We start from the raw sequence: 18327 nt of genomic DNA on the forward strand, positions 1-18327 counted from the left end.
TTCATTTCAATTGATTAATTCATTTCAATTGATTTATTCATTTCAATTTCTTCTAAAATTACATTTTCATAGGAATTGAGAAAGGGATCTAAATGACAAATTGATTGATCCTGTATAGTTTTTGAAAAAGCAAGAAAAGCAAGTTTTCTAAGTGAACGTCCACTTGTACCTTGAGATAAATTTGATAATTTAATCATCATCTTTGATTGATCTACATTGTTTGAATCTTGTTTGATTAAATTCTTTTTAATTAATTCATCAATACAAGATTTGATGATAATAAATCTAGCAAATTCTTTAGGTGGTCCAATAAATTGTTTAATATCAACTCTGTCTATAAATGCAACATCAACAGCACCCATTAAATTTGAAGTTGTTAGGATTAAAATATTTGGAAATGATTTTAATCGATCCAATTGTGTCAAAAATGCATTGACCACTCTAATAGAATCTGATGGTTCAGATCCTGATAAAGCAGACTTTCTAGCTGCAGTTAAACTCTCCACTTCATCAATCAATACAACAACCAATGTATCTTTATCCTCTGCTTGTTCTCTAATCTTTTCAAATACTTTCATTACTAATTTTCCACTTTCTGAAAACCACTTTGAAAAATATAAAAAAAAAAAGGTTTAATATATATATATATATATTTATATTTTTTGTTTTTTTTACTTACTTTACTAAATAAACTATGAGAATTAATTTCAAAAAGTATTGATTGTTGAAAAAGATGATTATATTGAATTGATAATTTTTGAGCCAAAGCTTTACATAGACTTGTCTTTCCAGTTCCAGGTGGACCATTTAATAAAATGATTCGATTATGTGATATAATATTATCATCAATATTTGATTTTGAAAATAATACCAATGTTGACATATAATTTAATATCTTTTGTTTAATTCCATCATCATAAATTAAACTACAAAAAGAAAGAGAAAGAGAGAGAGAGAGAAGAGATTAGAAAATTGATCAATTATATCTATGTCTTACTTACTTTTCCCATAAAGTATTTAATTGAATATTTGGTAGAACTAATATTTGATAGGGAGATGCTTCTTCTTCAGTATCACCATCTTCTTCAACTGATTCTTCATTTGATAGTTTATAAATATGAACAAGTTTCTTTACCTCTATAGTTTCCAATCCACCTTTATAATCAATTAGACTATTACTACTAGAGGTGAATACTTTAATCTCTTTTACATCTTTTGATAATTGATCATTAAATACATTTGAATCAAGTATCATTTTAAATTCATCATGATGTAATGATTGTTGTTGTTGTTGTTGATCTTGTTGATATTTTAATATTCTTGTAAATAATAGATCTGGTGCTGATTCAATAATAGACTTTATTCTATTATATTGTATATTTGATTCATCTTTTAATAATACTTCTATATTTAATATTATTTTCATTCTTTTTTTTAAAAATGAACTGTGAAAAAGGGTCTATCTCTATGTGATGTTCATGATTCAAAGTTTAATTTAATTTTTAATAAATAATCATAATAATGACAGATACTACTACTATTTCTACTTCTACTACCATACAACAACAATATTTATTATCAACAAAACAATTTAAACAATTTAATGAAAATGGTTATTTAATAGTAGATGGATTAATTAGTTTAGAACAAATAGATAATGTATTTAAAGATATTAAAGTTAAATTAGATCATCTTGAATCAAGTCTTTTCAAACATAATAAAATCAATAGTTGTACAACCAATACATCTACAACTTTGGATGAAAGAATCATAAATATAGAAAATCAATACAAAGGAGCATCGATAATGTTACATTCAATGTTTGCTGGTAGATTGGTTAAATCGATTGGTGATATTATGCAGAGTGAAGCAACACTAGATATCATTCAACAATTATTGGCAGATGGTAATATATCTGGACACCCAGAATGGAATGTTAGAGTAAAGATACCAAATAATAGAAGTTTTGAAGTTCCTTGGCATCAAGATGCTGCCTATCTTGCAGAGGGTGCAGACGCATTTGATCAAATAACAGTTTGGATTCCTCTGGTTGATATTAACGATTGTAATGGACCAGTTGAATTAATACCTTGTAAAGATCCTAAATTATTACCTCACAAATTACAAAAAATACATCGCAGTGGAGATCAACAATTAAATGAATCTTGGTATCTCGAAATACCAGAATCTCATCTAAATGTTGACAATACAACTATAGTTAATGCAAGTGGAATGAAAAGAGGATCAGCATTATTTTTTAACAACAAAATACCTCATTCTAGTACAACCAATATAAGTAATAGTGTACGTTGGACTATAGATATTAGATATCAAAAGACAACTGATCCATCTGGTTTCTATCCAATAGATTCAATTGAATCAAAACAAGAAATTAAAATGAAACTAAGATCTGATCAACAAAGATCTATACCTATAGATTATAATCATTGGAGTGGTCATAATGATATTTTAATGACATCTTTAAAAAAAAATGATAAAAAGGATAAAGAAGAAGATATATTTAAATATAGTATTATTGAAGGTCCTTGGATGGATAGATGGAAATAATAATAATAATAAAAAATTAAATATTAAATTATATTCTATTTTTCTTTTTTGTTTCTCAACGTTCGCTTGACGATGATGTCTTTAAACTTTTGATTTTAAAATGTTATTTGTATTCCCCCTCTTATAAGAGATAAATATAGATTCTTCTTTAGAGTTGATCATGGATCCATTTGGAGATCATGATGACTTGGGTATTGGAGGAGCAAGTAAGAGTAAATTCACATTTGACTTTGATGATGAAGATATATTAGATGAAAGTCAAACACTGGTCAATAATAGATCTATTTCACCGACCGATGATGATGATAACGATAATCATAATGATAATAGAACAATTGAAAGTGTATGTATATTATATCTATCATATTTGTTATGTTTATCAAACTCATTCCCTAACTCTATTCTACTTTTTAGCAACTATTTTCAAGTAAATTAGAGAATCATTGTTTACAACAACAATTGGTTGAACTGACAAAACTATTGGATCAAGAAAGAAAAAGAACCAATGGATTAAAACAAACCAATCAAGATGATGATGATTCTGATCATTCTTCTTCTACTGATTCTGATGATGATGAAAAAGAATTTGAAGAAATCATTGATAGATTAGTAACAAAAAGAGAACAACAACAACAACAAGATCAAGAGTCAATGGTTTTAAAGGAAAAACAAGAATATAAACCAATGGTTGTTTTAAATGATGATAAAAGAAAAGAGATTGAAGAAGATTTGACAAGAGCAATTGATAGTTTGAAAAAAATTGCAACTTATTCAAAAGATGCTCTCAAACAAACTAGAAATTATCGTGATTATATATCTGTGGTACGTGGTAATCGTTCAGCATCGATGGAAAAGAAGGAGAAAAATAGACTTGCTCTTATCAATGAGATTAAAAGTACTGGTATTCGTTCACTCAGAAAATCAAAATCAACATTTGCAAAAGAATATACTAAAAAGGTTGCTTCCTTTTTCAAATATGATATTCCTTCTATTACTTCTTCATCTCAACTTGATGAAAAAGAAAAGGAAACTATAAATGAAATACAAGAGGAAGAAGAAGAAAAGTTACCAGAACCATCAATTGAAGAAATAGTTGATGAACCCTCAACCAAGAAAAATGATGGAGAAGGTTCTAGATTTCAATGTCATATGTGTAGAAAAAAATATGGAGAGATTCATTTCTTTTATGAATTGTTGTGTTGGAAATGTGCCAATTTCAACTATGGTTATAGAATGGTTACGGCCGATATGAAAGATCGTATCATGTTGGTAACTGGTGCAAGAGTAAAGATTGGATATATTGCATGTCTTAAATTACTGCGTGCTGGTGCAACTGTTTTGGCAACTAGTAGATTCTCCAAAGACACTGTTATTCGTTACTCTATGGAAAAGGATTTCAATGATTGGAAAGATAGACTACATGTATATTCATTGGATTTACGTGACTTACGTGCTACCGAAGCATTTTGTCAATTCCTTAAATCAAATTATCCCTATCTATCTGGTATCATTAATAATGCTGCTCAAACCATTTCAAGACCTTCACTATTCTATAAAATTCCAATTGAATTGGAACTTGAACCAATCAATCATCTACCAAAAGATATTCAATCAATTTTAGATGGAAATGTAAAAAAAGAATTATTATTTAAAAATCAAGGAATTAATACAAATTATTATAACCTAAATAATAATAATAATATTGGATTTAGAAATCAATTACAATTAACAAGCGATCAAATTGATAATACAACTATGGTTAATGTGAAAAATGATGATTTAATTGTATTTGAAGAAATGGATGGAGATGCACAACCAGAAGATAAAAGATCAGTCAATTCTTGGATACAAAAATTGGATCAAGTACCAACGATTGACATGTTGGAAGCACATGCAGTATCTTCATTCTCACCATTTATCCTAAATTCTCTACTTGCACCAATGTTGAAAAAGGGTGTACAGAAATTAAAGTCGGCCCATATCATCAATGTATCGGCCATGGAGGGCAAATTTACAAGATTCTATAAATCGAGTAATCATCCACATACCAATATGGCAAAGGCATCAATGAATATGATGACTCGTACTGCTGCTCTTGGATACGCAAATTCTGGTATCTATTTAAATTCTGTTGATACTGGTTGGATTACAAATGAAAATGTACAAATCAAAAACAAAAAATAATAATAATAGAAAAAGTAAATATTTATTAATACTCTTTTTTTCTTTTTTAATTTTTTTTTTAGCCATATGATATAAAGATTAAACAATTTACAAATGGAGTAGAATTCCAACCACCATTGGATGAAATTGATGGAGCTGCTAGAGTTTTGGCTCCAATATTTGATGGTATCAATAATAATAATCATGAATTTGGTTTATTCTTTAAGGATTATAAGCCTACTTCATGGTAACCGATGAAACAAAAAAGAAAAGGAAAGAGTTTGATTCAAATAAAATAAAAAAAAAAAGACAAATTTTCTCTCCAAAATATCTTGGACCAAAAATCCCAATAACAATCATTGTTTTAAAAAATTAATCATATTTTATTTATTTATTTATTTATTTATTTATTTAATTAATTATTATTACTTTTTATTTTAGTATTTAGTTTAAGAAAATTGAACAAAAGCAGTTGGGAATGAACCAGTCTTTTCACCAGTACACCAATCACCATTTACTTCAGTAACATAAATAGTTTCAGTTGCCTTGAATGTCAAATCACCCAAAACAGCATCAGCTTCATAATCATAAAGTGCAACTGCCTTTCTTCCTTTAGCTATAGAAAATGGTATGGTTAAAAAAAAAAAAGAAAAAAATCGATTAATATCCAATATTCTAATCTCGATCATCTCATAATCTTATCTCTTTTCTATTTTCTTTTCTTTTTTTTTTTCTATTTACCAGCAGGAGCATTTTGTTTTTGACTAAGTTCTTGTTCCAATTGTTTAACTCTTTGATTGGCTCTATTTAGTTGATTTTCCAAATCTTGGATTTGGCTGAGGGCATGTCTCAACTCTTCGTCATTGTTTGGGGTAGATGATTGTCTGGATGGTGGTGGGGGTGGTCTACTGGTTGGTGGGGGTGGTTGTGGCTTGCCAAAGGCTGGTGGAGGTGGTTGTGGCTTGGCAGACATTGGTGGTGGAGGTGGTTGGGATGTTGGTGGTTTGAATGCTGGTGGAGGTGGTTTGCCAAATGTTGGTGGAGCAGCACCAAGTGGAGCTGGTTTACCAAATGATGGTGGTGGCTTACCAAATGATGGTGGTGGTGGAGTCGATGAGACTGGGGGCGGTGCTGGTTGGAATGATGGTGATGACATTGGAGGTGGTTTCTTTACTGGGCCACCTGGAGCTGATGGTTTTAATTTTGGCATGCCTCCTGCAAACAATCCTCCCAATTGTGGTGTACCTCCTCCTCCGCTACTACCTCCATCGTCATATGATGATGATGGTGCTGGTGCTCTTCCCATTGGTGGTCCTCCCATTGGTTTAGCACCTCCCATTGGAGGTCTTGGCATACCTCCTCCTGGCATACCCATTGGTCCTCCTCCTCCTCCTGCACCTCCTTTTGGTGCTAGACAAATGAATGAAATGAAATGTTAGTTTGATTGATTGATTGATTACTTTTATACTAATGATTATGTTTGTTCTACATACCAACAGTGACTGGAGCAGATCTATCATTGGTTGAAGTCTTTTTCAACTTTGCACCTTTATGAATAGAGTTCAATAATGCATTACGATCAGAACTCTTTGGTGGAGTAGAGACTGGTGGAGGTGGTGCTTTAGGGGGTGGTGGTGGTGGTGGTGGCATTGTTGTTGTTGTTGTTGAACTATAAGTGTAGAGAGATGTTGTGGGAAAAGGTGTCTGTTTGTTTAACAAATTATATTATATTTGTTTTGTTTTGTCTGTCTGTTGGTTTAATTAATATAAATATATATATATATGATACAATGATATTATAAAAGATTGGTGGACCAAAAGAACTCTTCTTGTAGTTGTAGTTGTTGAAAGGTCTAAAAATATATATTAATATCTTCTTTTTTAAAAATACAAGAGGAATCAGGTGCTGTTTGTGAGTATCTCTGCTTCGTTTTCTGCTGTCTTGCAGTCTCACTCAGCACGATGATGAAAAAAAAAAATAAACAAAAAAATAAAATAAAAAAAATCGATGATGAGCGATCTGAGCAAAAAAGGGGTGATGGTTGAAGATCAAACAAGAGAGTGAGAGAAAAGTCAACCCAACTAAATTAATTCGACCTTTGTAATAATAATGAATAGAATCGATGTATTATCAAATCATTTATGTAGTAGTACAATAACAACAACAACAACAACAACAGTAGTAAAATACAATGATAATAAAGATCCATTACTTGTATCTGAATTAGAATCAAATCATATATTATATAGAATCTATGATAATGGTTGTTTAAAGATTATATTAAATCGTGAAAAAGCTTTAAATAGTTTAACTTTGGGTATGTGAAATATATATACATATATATATATATATTATATAAATAACCTTACACTATTTATCTATTTATTTATCTATTTAATTTAGAGATGATAAATCATTTATTAAATTTATTAAAGAAATATGAAAATGATAAGAGGGTAACATTTGTATTGGTAGTGGGAGCAGGAGATAGAGCTTATTGTTCGGGTGGTGATTTATTGGAATTCTCATCGAGTGTAGAAATGTCACATAGACTGTCAAACACCGAGTACAAGTTGGACTATCTAATACATACCTATTCGAAACCATACGTATCGATTGTCAATGGCATTGTGATGGGTGGGGGTGTTGGTATTTCAATACATGGGTCTCATTGTATCGTTACAGAACGTGCATTATGGGCAATGCCAGAATGTTTTATTGGGTACTTTCCAGATGTTGGTACAAATTATCAAATGTCAAGATTGGGTGCTATTGGTTTGTACTTGGATTTAACAGGTACACGTATAAAATATCGTGATTTGGTTGGATTGGGAATAGCCTCACATCATGTTCCATCAGACATGTTGGATCGATTGGTTAGAGATCTAACTGAAAACACGGTCGACACAACTCGTCAGCTAGACTTTATTATCAATCTCTATCGTAAACAAGTTGGTTATAGATTACATAATATCGAGCCCTCCACAATGGTAGAGTGGCTAGTTCAGAATCAATGTCTTGAAAGATGTTTTGGTAATCATATCAAATCGGTTCAAGAAGTATTAGACAACTTGGAAAATGAGATCAAAAACAACAACGGCGATGAAAAAGTTAGAAAATGGGCAGAACAAACATTGACTAAAATAACTGGATCAAGACCTCTAAGTATTTGTGCATGTTTTAAAGCTTTTAGAGATTCATTAAATCTTTCAATTGATGATGTATTAAAAATGGACAATCGTGTGGGAACTCATCTCACCCAAATTGAAGAGGATGGTAGAGAAGGTATAAAAGCTGCACTCTTTGACAAAACATACAAACCTCAATGGATTCCTCCAACCATTCAACAAGTCGATCCAAATATAGTCGATTCATTATTTAAACCTTTACCAAGTCATCAAGAATTGGATTTAAATTAAAACATAAAAAGTCACGTGTATTAATAAAACCAAAATCTAATGTAATTGAGACAATAATAATAACAGTTAACAAATCGGTAAATACCAAATAGTAATATTTATTAGTAAGAAGAAGAAGAAAAAAAAAAAAAAAGGGGAAATCTTTTAAAACTTTTAAGATTTCTAGATATTTTTTAGCAAAAGATAATTAATATCAAATCTTTTATAAAATATATAGATTATATATTACAAAGTAGACATTAAATTTAAGATTTATATAAATTTTAAAAAAAAAATACGGGTACACAGATAATTGAATGTCATGGAGAAAAAAACATGGTTGAAAAAATAAGTACTTTATTCATTTTGGGTTTTAAAATTAATTGTATTATTATTATTATTATTAACTTTTAAAAATTGTCCAATGGAAACTAACCAATGTGTCTCTAGAATTGGAGTTATAGCCAATCATCTAAAAAGAGAAAAATCAAAATTAGAACCATTTAATTCTGTAAAAGATCCATTTCTTATCCCTTTATCCGAGAGTAAAACCATACTCTATCGTCTCTATGATAATGGATGTCTAAAAATTATTATTAATAGAACAAGTTTATTTAATTCAATTTCAGTTGGTTTGTATAAAAAAAAAAAGAAAAAAAAGAAAAAGAAATATTAATTTTCTATTTATTTAATTTTCTAGAGGTAATAAATAAATTAATAGATTTATTAAATCATTTTAAAAAAGATGATAAAGTAAAATGTTTATTGTTTGTTGGTATTGGTGATCAAATGTATAGAGGTGAATCAGATTTAAAGGAAATAGTGTATGGTAAAAGATCAATTGCTTCGAATCTATTTGATATGTATCTTTTGACATATACAGTGTACGCCTATCCAAAACCTGTGATTACTATTTGTAATGGTCCGTGTCGTGGTGGACTTGGAATGCATTTACTTTTTAATTCAAAGTATTCAATCATTACACCAAATGCATCGTTTGAATTAATTCATTCTAAATTGGGAATTGCCTGTGACAATGGATCAAACTATTACCTAAGTAGAATGGAAGCTGGAGTAGGTCTTTATCTTGGTCTGACCTCTGAACGGTTTGAATATCGTGATGCCATGCAATTAGGATTAACAACACATCTAGCTATCATGCCATCATCATTGGATGAGATTGTCGAGAATTTTACAACCAGTTTAAATATTGACAATATTGATAGACTCGATCAAATATTAAATGCATATAAATCCAAAGAATATGATTTACCAAAATCTACTTTTCAAATCGGTCCAACAACCGAACTAGGATTTCTAACACGTACAGGTTGTATAGAGAGATGTTTTGGAAGACATATTCATACGATTAATGAAATTGTAGATTCTCTCAATCGTGAGATCCAGACTGCTAGAAATCACCGAGTTGTCAAATGGGCCACCAAGATTAAAAATCATCTATTGACACGTGCCAAACCACTTGCCCTAAATGCAACTTACGTGTCATGCGAGACTCTTTCCACTGCACCATGGAACAAGTATACGAGAATGAGCAAATGTTGGCCACTTACCTCCTCTCTACTGATTTTGATGAAGGCCTTAAATGTGCCACCCTTGCCCACCCCAACGATCCTCAATGGACTCACCCAGATGCCAATGACCTAATGGTTGACTCCTTATTCACTCCTTTACCAGATTCCCTTCACCTAATTAAATATCTTAATAATAATTCAAATCAACCTTTGTAAAGTAATAGACAATCAAAAAAAATGTAATAAAAGCAATAGAAACTTTATAACAAGAAAAGGAGAGGTTGAATACTATTATTGGATGGTTCCCAGAGACTTTGAATCCTATACTGATATCAATTTTTAAAAAAGTTTAAATACCAAAAGAAAAAAAAGGAGGGAAATTCGAATTTTAAACATTATAGTGTTTGAGTTGACTTGCAAAGTTTAATAGATATCATTATTCTTGTAGTATATATATAGTATAGAATGTCAGATAGTGAATATTCATCAGATGATGATGATGATGAAATCAAGGATAAGGAATTGGCACTTGCAGAAACAAAGTCAAAGTTGAATTCAATATTAGATTTGGTTAACAAAAGTAGATCTGTATGTTGTTGTTGTTGGTGTCAAAGAGAGAGAGTCAAGAGTATGTGACGTTCTAATACCCTCTCTCTTTCTTTCTTTCTTAGATGAAATCAAGTGTTGAAGAAAAGATTGATCATAGTATAACTGGAAAATCATCTGACAACAAGAAGAAGACTATTAAATTAAAGGTTCAGAAACAAGATAGTAGTAGTAGTGATGATGAAAAGGAGGAGGAACAAGAAGAGGGGGAAGAAAAAGATATAAAAAAGAAGAAGAAGAAGAAGAAATCTAAATCAAAGGTTAAACAAGATAGTAGTAGTGATGATGAAGAGGAGGAAAAAGAGATTAAAAAGAAAAAGATAAAGAAATCTAAATCAAAGGACGAAAGAAGATTAAAAAGAAAAGAGGAAAAGAAGAAACAAAAAAAGCTGGAAAAGAAACAACAGAAAAAGAAACAAAGAGAATTAAAGAAAAAGTTGGTCAAGGAAAAACAAGAACAAGAACAGCAATCAGACTCTTCTGATGAGGAGAAAACAAAAGTAGAAAAGGAGAAAAAGGAGGAGGAAGAGGAGGAGGAGGAGGTTGTGGTCCACAAACCAAAACTATTATCAAAACTTCACAAATCACCAGATAAATCATCTACACCAACCAAAAGAACACCAAAGAAATCACAAGTCCAAACTGATTATGAAGCATTACAAAGAGACGTGGAATATATCTTGGAAAAGGAAAAAAGAGTTTATGTTCCCGAACCTGTTATCAATGATGTTGATACTCAAGATTGTGTTAGAGAAGAAGATTCTTCATCAGACAGTGAATCAGAAAAACGAAACAAACGTCAAATAGATAGTAGTAGTAGTAGTGACGACGATCAAGAAGAGGAACAACAACAACAACAAGATAGTGATAGCGATCCAGATTATGAACCACCATCAAGAAAACAAAAATCCAAACAAAAGAAAAGAGATTCATCACCAATCAAACAAAAGAGAGAATCAAAAAAGGAAAGAGAACAACCATTAATTTCAAATGTTGATAGTAGTATGTTAATAATTTTCATAATGTCCCAATAATTTAATTCGTAGTATACTTTGGACTGACCCTTTTCTTTTCTTTTTTTAGAAAATTGTATTATCAAACCATCTGCAATTGTAAAGAAAAGATCAATGTTTGATTTTATTGAAGCTATCAAACCTCCTACTATAGTAGAATCCGGATCTGAATCCTCTGAAGATGAAATTGAATATGAAGATGATGATTTAATTATTATTTCAAAATCTAAAAAGAAAGAAGAAAGTGATGAAGAAGAAGAAATGGAAAATGAATCATCAAGTGAAGAGGAGGAAGAAGAAGAAGAAGAACAAGAACAGGAAGAAGAAAACTCAGAGGAAGAAGAAGAAGAATCTAGTAAAGAGGAAGAGGAGGAGGAGGAAACTACAAATGTATCAAACAATCCAACTAAAACAACTCCATCTCCACCAAAGAGAAAACCATTGGTTGCACCAGAACCTATTCAAACACAGGTAAGATAGAAAAAGAAAAAGAAATATTTTTCCAACAATTTATTCCAGACTTTTTTTAACATTTTATCGATTAAACAGGAAATGGATACTGATCCAGATATGGTACCAACAATTGAAGATGAAGAAGATGATGATGATGGTAATGATGTTAAAGATCGTGATACCAAAACAACTGGTGGTAAATTATTTACACTTGAACTGGACTTTAATGAAGATGATCAAGAAGAACAAGAACAAGTATATAATGGAAAAGTTGATATACAAATGACAGATAAAAATACTAGTGAACAAGAAGAAGAAGAAGAAGAAAATGATGAAGAGGAGGAAGAATCAAGTGAAGAAGAATATAATCATAAAACCAAATATGAAAATGATTTAAAAGCACAAGAAGTCAAATTTTTAAATCAAGGAATGAAATTGATTAGTGGACAAATGAGAAAGAGAAAATCAAATATTGACAATGATGACTCTTTTGACGAGGAAGAAGAAGAGTTGGAAACTCTTAGATTTTTAAAGAAAAAGAAATCAGCCAAAGAAATCAAGAATAGTGTAACTTCATCCCTTTTTACAATGGACAATCAACAAGATGATCTTTCTGAAGAAGAAGATACCAAATCAAAAGTACTCAGACGTTCATCATCGTTACTCAAATCTTCATCCTCTCATTCCAAAAAACTTGGTGGTAGTCAAGAGGTTGACTTGTCACAATCTTACACTCAAGATGATAAGGAATTACTTGATATGATTCAAAATAATAATAGACGTTCTAAAAGCAATACACAACAAGAACAAAAGAAACAACCAACACAACAAAAAGAACAAACACAACCAACTCAACAACAATTTAAATCATCTTTACCAACATCTTTATCATTTGGTTTTGGTAGTCATCATGCAGGAGGTTCCAGTATGGGTGTTAGTTCCGAAAAATTACAAGCTTTGGCAAAAAAACAAAATCAAAAACAATCCAATCAACCAACTCAAGCATTCTTTTTAAAAAAGAATAAAAATTAAAAAAGATTACCCTTTAATTAGAGTAATTTAGATATGTATGTTTGTTGTATATTATTATTATTATTATTAATATAATTATAAATTATCTTTTCTTTTCTTTATTTTTCAAAATGTTTATCCAAATTTGTAAGACACTTGTCAAGGATTTCAAAACCTTGTCTAAGTTCCTTTTCATTGATGATCAATGGTGGATTGGTAAAGAAGGAAGAGAAACGAACAAGAGTGTAGAGACCATTTGAAATCATGTCATTCTTGAGTTGAGCCATGGCTGGGTGAGCTGGGCCGTTGAATTCTACAAATGGCTCACCACGGCTGTTCTTTTGGAGCTCGACCGTGCCAAAGAGACCGAGACTACGGAAGGTCTTGACGGTTGGATGACGCTTCTTGAGGTCTTCCATGAGGCTTTGGAGGATTGGTTCCATGCGGTGGACGTTTCCGAGGACATCGGTACGGAGGAAGTATTGGAGAGCGGCATAGGCAGAGGCAAGGGTGACGGGGTGAGAGTTGTAGGTCGAGCCAATGCCGATGGGTGACTTTTGAAAGTGAGCAGCAACATGGTCACGACAAGCGACGGCACCCAATGGGATAAAGGCACCGTTGATGCCCTTGGCCATAGTGACAATGTCTGGAATGACATTGTTGGCTTGCTCGAAACCAAACATGGTGCCGGTACGACCAAACCCGTTCATCACTTCATCGCAGACCATGAGGATACCGTGTTGGTCACAAATTTGACGAACACCCTCCAAGTAGCCAGCAGGTGGCTTCAAGATGCCATTGGTGCCAGTGACCGGCTCCAAAAAGATGGCAGCAATGTTTTTGCCACCCTCGTACGAGATGACCTCGCGCAAGTATTGCAATGATTTTTGGCAGATCTCTTCTTCGGTCGAACCCCATGAAAAGGTGTATGGGAATGGGTCCATAAAGTGGACGATGCCAGAGGCACCTGGCTCTGAACCCCAACGTCTTGGGTCACCGGTCAAGCCCATAGCACCGAGTGTGGCACCGTGGTAGGAACGATAACGAGCGAGGATTTTATGACGACCAGTCTTGAGACGGGCCATTCTCATGGCAGTCTCGTTGGCCTCGGCACCACCCGAAACATAGTAAAAGTGGTTGAGGTCGCCTGGCATTAAATCAGCCATCAACAATGACAACTTGGCCTTGACCTCGGTCACCAAACCACATGGGTAGGCATAGGCAACAGTCTTTAGTTGCTTGTCGACTGCATCAATCACTTCTTGTGGTACAGTATGTCCAAGATTGGAACACATTGCCTGTGAATTGAAATCAATGTACTTTTTACCTTGCTTGTCGAAAAAATAAACACCTTCTCCACGTTCCATCACAATTGAACTGGCAGCTGCTGTAGCCGATGGGTTCCAAGTAAACAAAGTGTTTTCACTAATTGCTTTCATCACTTCCTCTGTCTTCATTGGTACATCTGCAATCTTTTTATGTTTTTCATAAAGTCCTAAGGAAAAAATAAAAAGTAGAAAGAAAGTATAAGTAAGAGAGAGAGAGAGAGAGAGAGAGAGATATTATATTTATATATTTATAAATTCTTTACATACCATCAAAGTTATTCTTTTTTGAAGAAGTAGTAAATAAACATTTTGATTGTTTGAGTAATGATGAAACAACTGTTCTTTGAGTTGTAGTTGTGATTGCTTTACTAAACATTCTTTCGTTTGTCGACGTTCGTATAGTACTACAATGAATGAACCGAAAGAAGTGTGTTTGTTTGATCATCAAAACCCATGCACCCCATTCACACCTCTTTTTAAAATCTCTCTCCAATTCAAAATTTTAAAAAGACAAAAAAATCTAAAAAAGGGTTACGTATCAAAACATGTAAAAGTAAAGATATGGGTGGGATACTATAAAGTAATTGTACGACCACCTTGTTTAAAGATAAGAGTGTGTTTAGAAATGAAAAAAAAGTTAGAATTAATTTAAATCTCCTTGAATCAAAATATTACGTAATTAAAATTTCTCAATCATTTTCATACACACCCACAAAATTGAAATTAGTCATGTCAAAGGGTGTGACACAAGGAAATTGGTATTGAAACAAATCTATAGATTTAAAAAAAAATTAACCATGTTTGTTTGAGTAATATATGTAATTAAATTAATTGCTAGTTGACCTATTTAAATCAAAATTTTTTTGATGGTCATCATTTACTCTGTTCTGTTAAAATAAAAAAAAATAGTAACTACAATGGAGAATAGTAAAGTTAAACCCAAAACTTTGAAAAGACTTGGAGTAACATTGGCACATTTAGACAATACTTTATTTCCCTCCTCAACCAATTTAGTTTCTTCCATTTCAAGACCTAATCCAAATCAACTATTGTATAATGATATCAATGACCCATTACTTGAATGTGAAAACCAAAATGATTCCATTCTATATAGAGTTTATCAAGGTAGTGGTTGTTTAAAAGTAATCTTAAATTTTAAAGGTAAAAAAAAAACAAATAAAATATAAATACATACAAAAATAAATAAATAAGATTGATTCTTACTAATATTTTTTTTTTTAGAAAAGAATACAATAATATTGAATGAAGATATTGGAAATATTTTAAAAAAGTTTAGAAATGATCCAAATGTATCATTTCTATTATTGGTATCAAACTTTTCCAAAGACCATCATCATCGTGATGACCAGAGACGTGGTAGATTAAGTGGAATGATTCGATGGACAGGATTTACCAAACCAATTGTAGTAGTTATTAATGATCAAATAACACGTGACAATATCGAAATGTTGTTACCTGGCTTTGCACCGGCACTGGTTGTAGTGACTGAAAAGGCAAGTTGTCAAATGCATGTTCCACAATCGATTGTAAATGATTACACTTCTTGGAAAGTATGCAAAACACTTTGTAAATATGGTAGTATTGGTCTCTATTTGGCAATGACTGGTGTGGATGGATCACCTAGTTTAACGGCCCGAGATATGGTAGGCATTGGTTTGGCAACACATTTCGTAACATCATCTGCATTGGATCAAATGTATATACATTTGACTCAAACTCTATACTCTACCATTGTCCATGAACCAATTGAAGATATCGTCTCTTTTTATCGTAGTAATGATCATACCAAATATTGTATAAAGTCAACAAAGTCGTCATCTTTGTCAGCGTCATTTGAAACACCTATAGAATGGTTGATCTCTCAACCTGCACTCTACCAATGTTTTGGTGAACACATTACCAAGATGGAAGATATCATGTCCCATCTGAAACAAGTAGCCACCGCCACACCACAACAGACTCTAACAAGTCAATGGGCAATGAAAACCTATCAAAGAATGATTCACATTTGTCCTCTAAACCTACAAAACATATTCCATATGTTTAAAGAAGAAAGATTAAAAAGTAAAAAGTAAAAGTAAATAAATCAATGAAATGAATAAACATGAACAAATTTTTAATATGATGATCATACGAGTTTTTTTAAAATTAATAATTCATTTTAATTATTTATTATCTCTAAAGATAGATATATACTTATACCTATATATACTTATATTACTATAAATCGATGGAATTATATCAATATTTTAATCAAATCAATGATAGTATATATAAACCAAATGGACAAGCATTGACAGATTTGTTATCATTGAGCGAGTTGATAGCAGTGACGATCAACAATCATCCCAACAACCCATTTGTCAAGATATTCAATGCATCACAGACAGCAAAGAACAACACCAAGATACAACAACTCAAAAAGATCGACCAACTCGTACGCAAGGCACACGACATTGATTCAACCGTACAAAACAAATTACAACAATCATCACTCAACGAATCACAGTATCAAGCCTACTGTGAAATCGTCTCTCATCGTCTTCGTACCATCACTTTGATCTTTGATCAAAATTATTCTGAAGCATTTAATGAATTTTCAAAATCAGTAGAGTATGTAAAGAGTAAATCTATATTTCTTAATCTTTCTTTTTATTTATTTATTTCTCTTTTTTTTTTTTTTAGATCATTTATAAGAGTATTTGAATCATGGTCAATACCGGTAATGTATAAATATTGTTATGATATTAGAATGTTGGCAAAATTGGCAACTATCAATGGATCGGCAACAGTTGATGCATCTGGAAAAAAGAATGATTACTATGAAGATGCGAGTAGATTGCTAAGTAGATGTTTCCAAAGTGCAACAGGTGATAGATCTGCAGTCATGGAACAATCAAAAAAGCGTGCATCACTTGGCATCATCAACCAACTCTTTCAAATCTATTTCAAACTCAACAACCTAAAGTTGTGTAAAAATCTGATCAAAGCCATTGAAAGTCCTGGTTTCCCATCACTCGAAACCTATCCTCCTCAACAATTAATCACCTATAAATTCTTTGTTGGTAGATTGGCTGCATTTGAAGGAAACTTTAAAAAGGCTCAACAAGATCTTTTATCTGCATTTAACAAATGTCCTCCAAATATTCCAAAAAACAAAAAGTCGGTAACTCTCTCTCAGACAACCATCACATGATATAATACAAATAATAATACTAATACTTTTTCCATTTCCTTTTTTTTTTTTCTTTATAGACTAATATTATTATATTTAATTCCAATGCAATTGGCACAATGTAAATTCCCAAAAAAAGGATTATTACAACAATATAATTTACATCAATTTATTGGCATTGTCGATGGAATGAAAAATGGAAACATTAAACAATTCAATCAATGTTTGGCAACCAATCAAAATTATTTTATTTCAAAAGGTCTCTATTTGATTTTAGAGAAATTAAAGATTATTGTCTATAGAAATCTTTTCAAGAAAATGTAAGTCAGAAAATATATTACGGATTTTATTTGATCATCATTATTAATTTTATTTTTTCTTTTTCTTTAGATATTTAATTACTGTTAGTATGAATGCAAATAGTAATGCAAAATCACGTGTACCAATTCAAAATTTTGTGGCAGCATTAAAGTGGGCAGAAAATGAAACAGTCGATGTAGACGAGGCAGAATGTATCATATCAAATCTTATCTTTGATGGGTACATTAAAGGTTATATATCACATAAAGTTGGTCTAATTCTAAGTCCAAATAATCCATTCCCAAAACTTCCATTGGTTTAAAACAAACTGTTGAACCAATACAAAAAAAACAATCAAAAATAAATTAAAACAATTTCCATGGATTATTATTAAATTAATAGAATTATATTAAGTATTTGTCGATTGTTATAAATGTGTGTATTATTGAAACTAACCCCCCTCTATCTATAAGTGTGATGATATCTATCGATCCGTTGGTTTGTTGTTTGTTATTATTTGTTGTGTTTGGTTTAAAAAGTGTAGCAGAGATACAATACATATGCAAAAAAGTTAAATTGTTTGTGTGATGATTGGTAGTAATTATTATTATTATATCCTGTGTTGATATTGTTGACTTGTCATTATTAAATTATTATTATTATTATTAGGATGTGATTTTGAATGTTAATTTATGTGCATTTCATTTCATTTATTTCTTACAAAATAACAACCTATAATTATTATTTGTTTTGTTTTT

At 31.4% G+C, this 18327-nt stretch overlaps 8 protein-coding genes across 8 annotated transcripts; 5 read left to right on the forward strand and 3 right to left on the reverse strand.

Annotated features, from left to right (window-relative positions):
• Positions 1–37: 37 nt before the first annotated feature.
• On the reverse strand, positions 38–1426 carry DFA_10025 (AAA ATPase domain-containing protein; the record flags this gene model as incomplete). The annotated part of the gene is made up of 4 exons (XM_004351863.1): positions 38–52; positions 216–605; positions 680–926; positions 1002–1426. 4 exons carry the CDS (start codon positions 1424–1426, stop codon positions 38–40), a joined length of 1077 nt encoding a protein of 358 aa, XP_004351915.1.
• Positions 1427–1521: 95 nt separating this feature from the next.
• On the forward strand, positions 1522–4982 carry DFA_10026 (uncharacterized protein; the record flags this gene model as incomplete). Its single annotated transcript, XM_004351864.1, has 4 exons — positions 1522–2530; positions 2721–2911; positions 2983–4728; positions 4815–4982. 4 exons carry the CDS (start codon positions 1522–1524, stop codon positions 4980–4982), a joined length of 3114 nt encoding a protein of 1037 aa, XP_004351916.1.
• Positions 4983–5180: 198 nt separating this feature from the next.
• On the reverse strand, positions 5181–6381 carry DFA_10027 (WH2 domain-containing protein; the record flags this gene model as incomplete). The annotated part of the gene is made up of 3 exons (XM_004351865.1): positions 5181–5347; positions 5473–6141; positions 6225–6381. The coding sequence occupies 3 exons, from the start codon at positions 6379–6381 to the stop codon at positions 5181–5183; spliced, it is 993 nt and encodes a 330-aa protein (XP_004351917.1).
• A 460-nt stretch (positions 6382–6841) lies between these two features.
• Positions 6842–8151, forward strand: DFA_10028 (enoyl-CoA hydratase/isomerase domain-containing protein; the record flags this gene model as incomplete). Its single annotated transcript, XM_004351866.1, has 2 exons — positions 6842–7049; positions 7136–8151. The coding sequence occupies 2 exons, from the start codon at positions 6842–6844 to the stop codon at positions 8149–8151; spliced, it is 1224 nt and encodes a 407-aa protein (XP_004351918.1).
• A 403-nt stretch (positions 8152–8554) lies between these two features.
• Positions 8555–12766, forward strand: DFA_10029 (uncharacterized protein; the record flags this gene model as incomplete). Its single annotated transcript, XM_004351867.1, has 7 exons — positions 8555–8762; positions 8831–8959; positions 9014–9668; positions 10127–10250; positions 10334–11270; positions 11352–11752; positions 11831–12766. The coding sequence occupies 7 exons, from the start codon at positions 8555–8557 to the stop codon at positions 12764–12766; spliced, it is 3390 nt and encodes a 1129-aa protein (XP_004351919.1).
• A 98-nt stretch (positions 12767–12864) lies between these two features.
• Positions 12865–14449, reverse strand: DFA_10030 (aminotransferase class-III; the record flags this gene model as incomplete). Its single annotated transcript, XM_004351868.1, has 2 exons — positions 12865–14240; positions 14341–14449. 2 exons carry the CDS (start codon positions 14447–14449, stop codon positions 12865–12867), a joined length of 1485 nt encoding a protein of 494 aa, XP_004351920.1.
• A 541-nt stretch (positions 14450–14990) lies between these two features.
• DFA_10031 (uncharacterized protein) lies at positions 14991–16169 on the forward strand (the record flags this gene model as incomplete). The annotated part of the gene is made up of 2 exons (XM_004351869.1): positions 14991–15234; positions 15316–16169. 2 exons carry the CDS (start codon positions 14991–14993, stop codon positions 16167–16169), a joined length of 1098 nt encoding a protein of 365 aa, XP_004351921.1.
• A 155-nt stretch (positions 16170–16324) lies between these two features.
• Positions 16325–18258, forward strand: DFA_10032 (proteasome component region PCI domain-containing protein; the record flags this gene model as incomplete). The annotated part of the gene is made up of 7 exons (XM_004351870.1): positions 16325–16707; positions 16780–17256; positions 17350–17589; positions 17660–17885; positions 17972–18004; positions 18043–18067; positions 18239–18258. 7 exons carry the CDS (start codon positions 16325–16327, stop codon positions 18256–18258), a joined length of 1404 nt encoding a protein of 467 aa, XP_004351922.1.
• Between the last annotated feature and the right edge of the window lie 69 nt (positions 18259–18327).

This window comes from Cavenderia fasciculata (genome assembly GCF_000203815.1).
Source record: "Cavenderia fasciculata unplaced genomic scaffold Scf_EU5ZYIE02H8LDV-5, whole genome shotgun sequence".
NCBI lineage: Eukaryota > Evosea > Eumycetozoa > Acytosteliales > Cavenderiaceae > Cavenderia > Cavenderia fasciculata.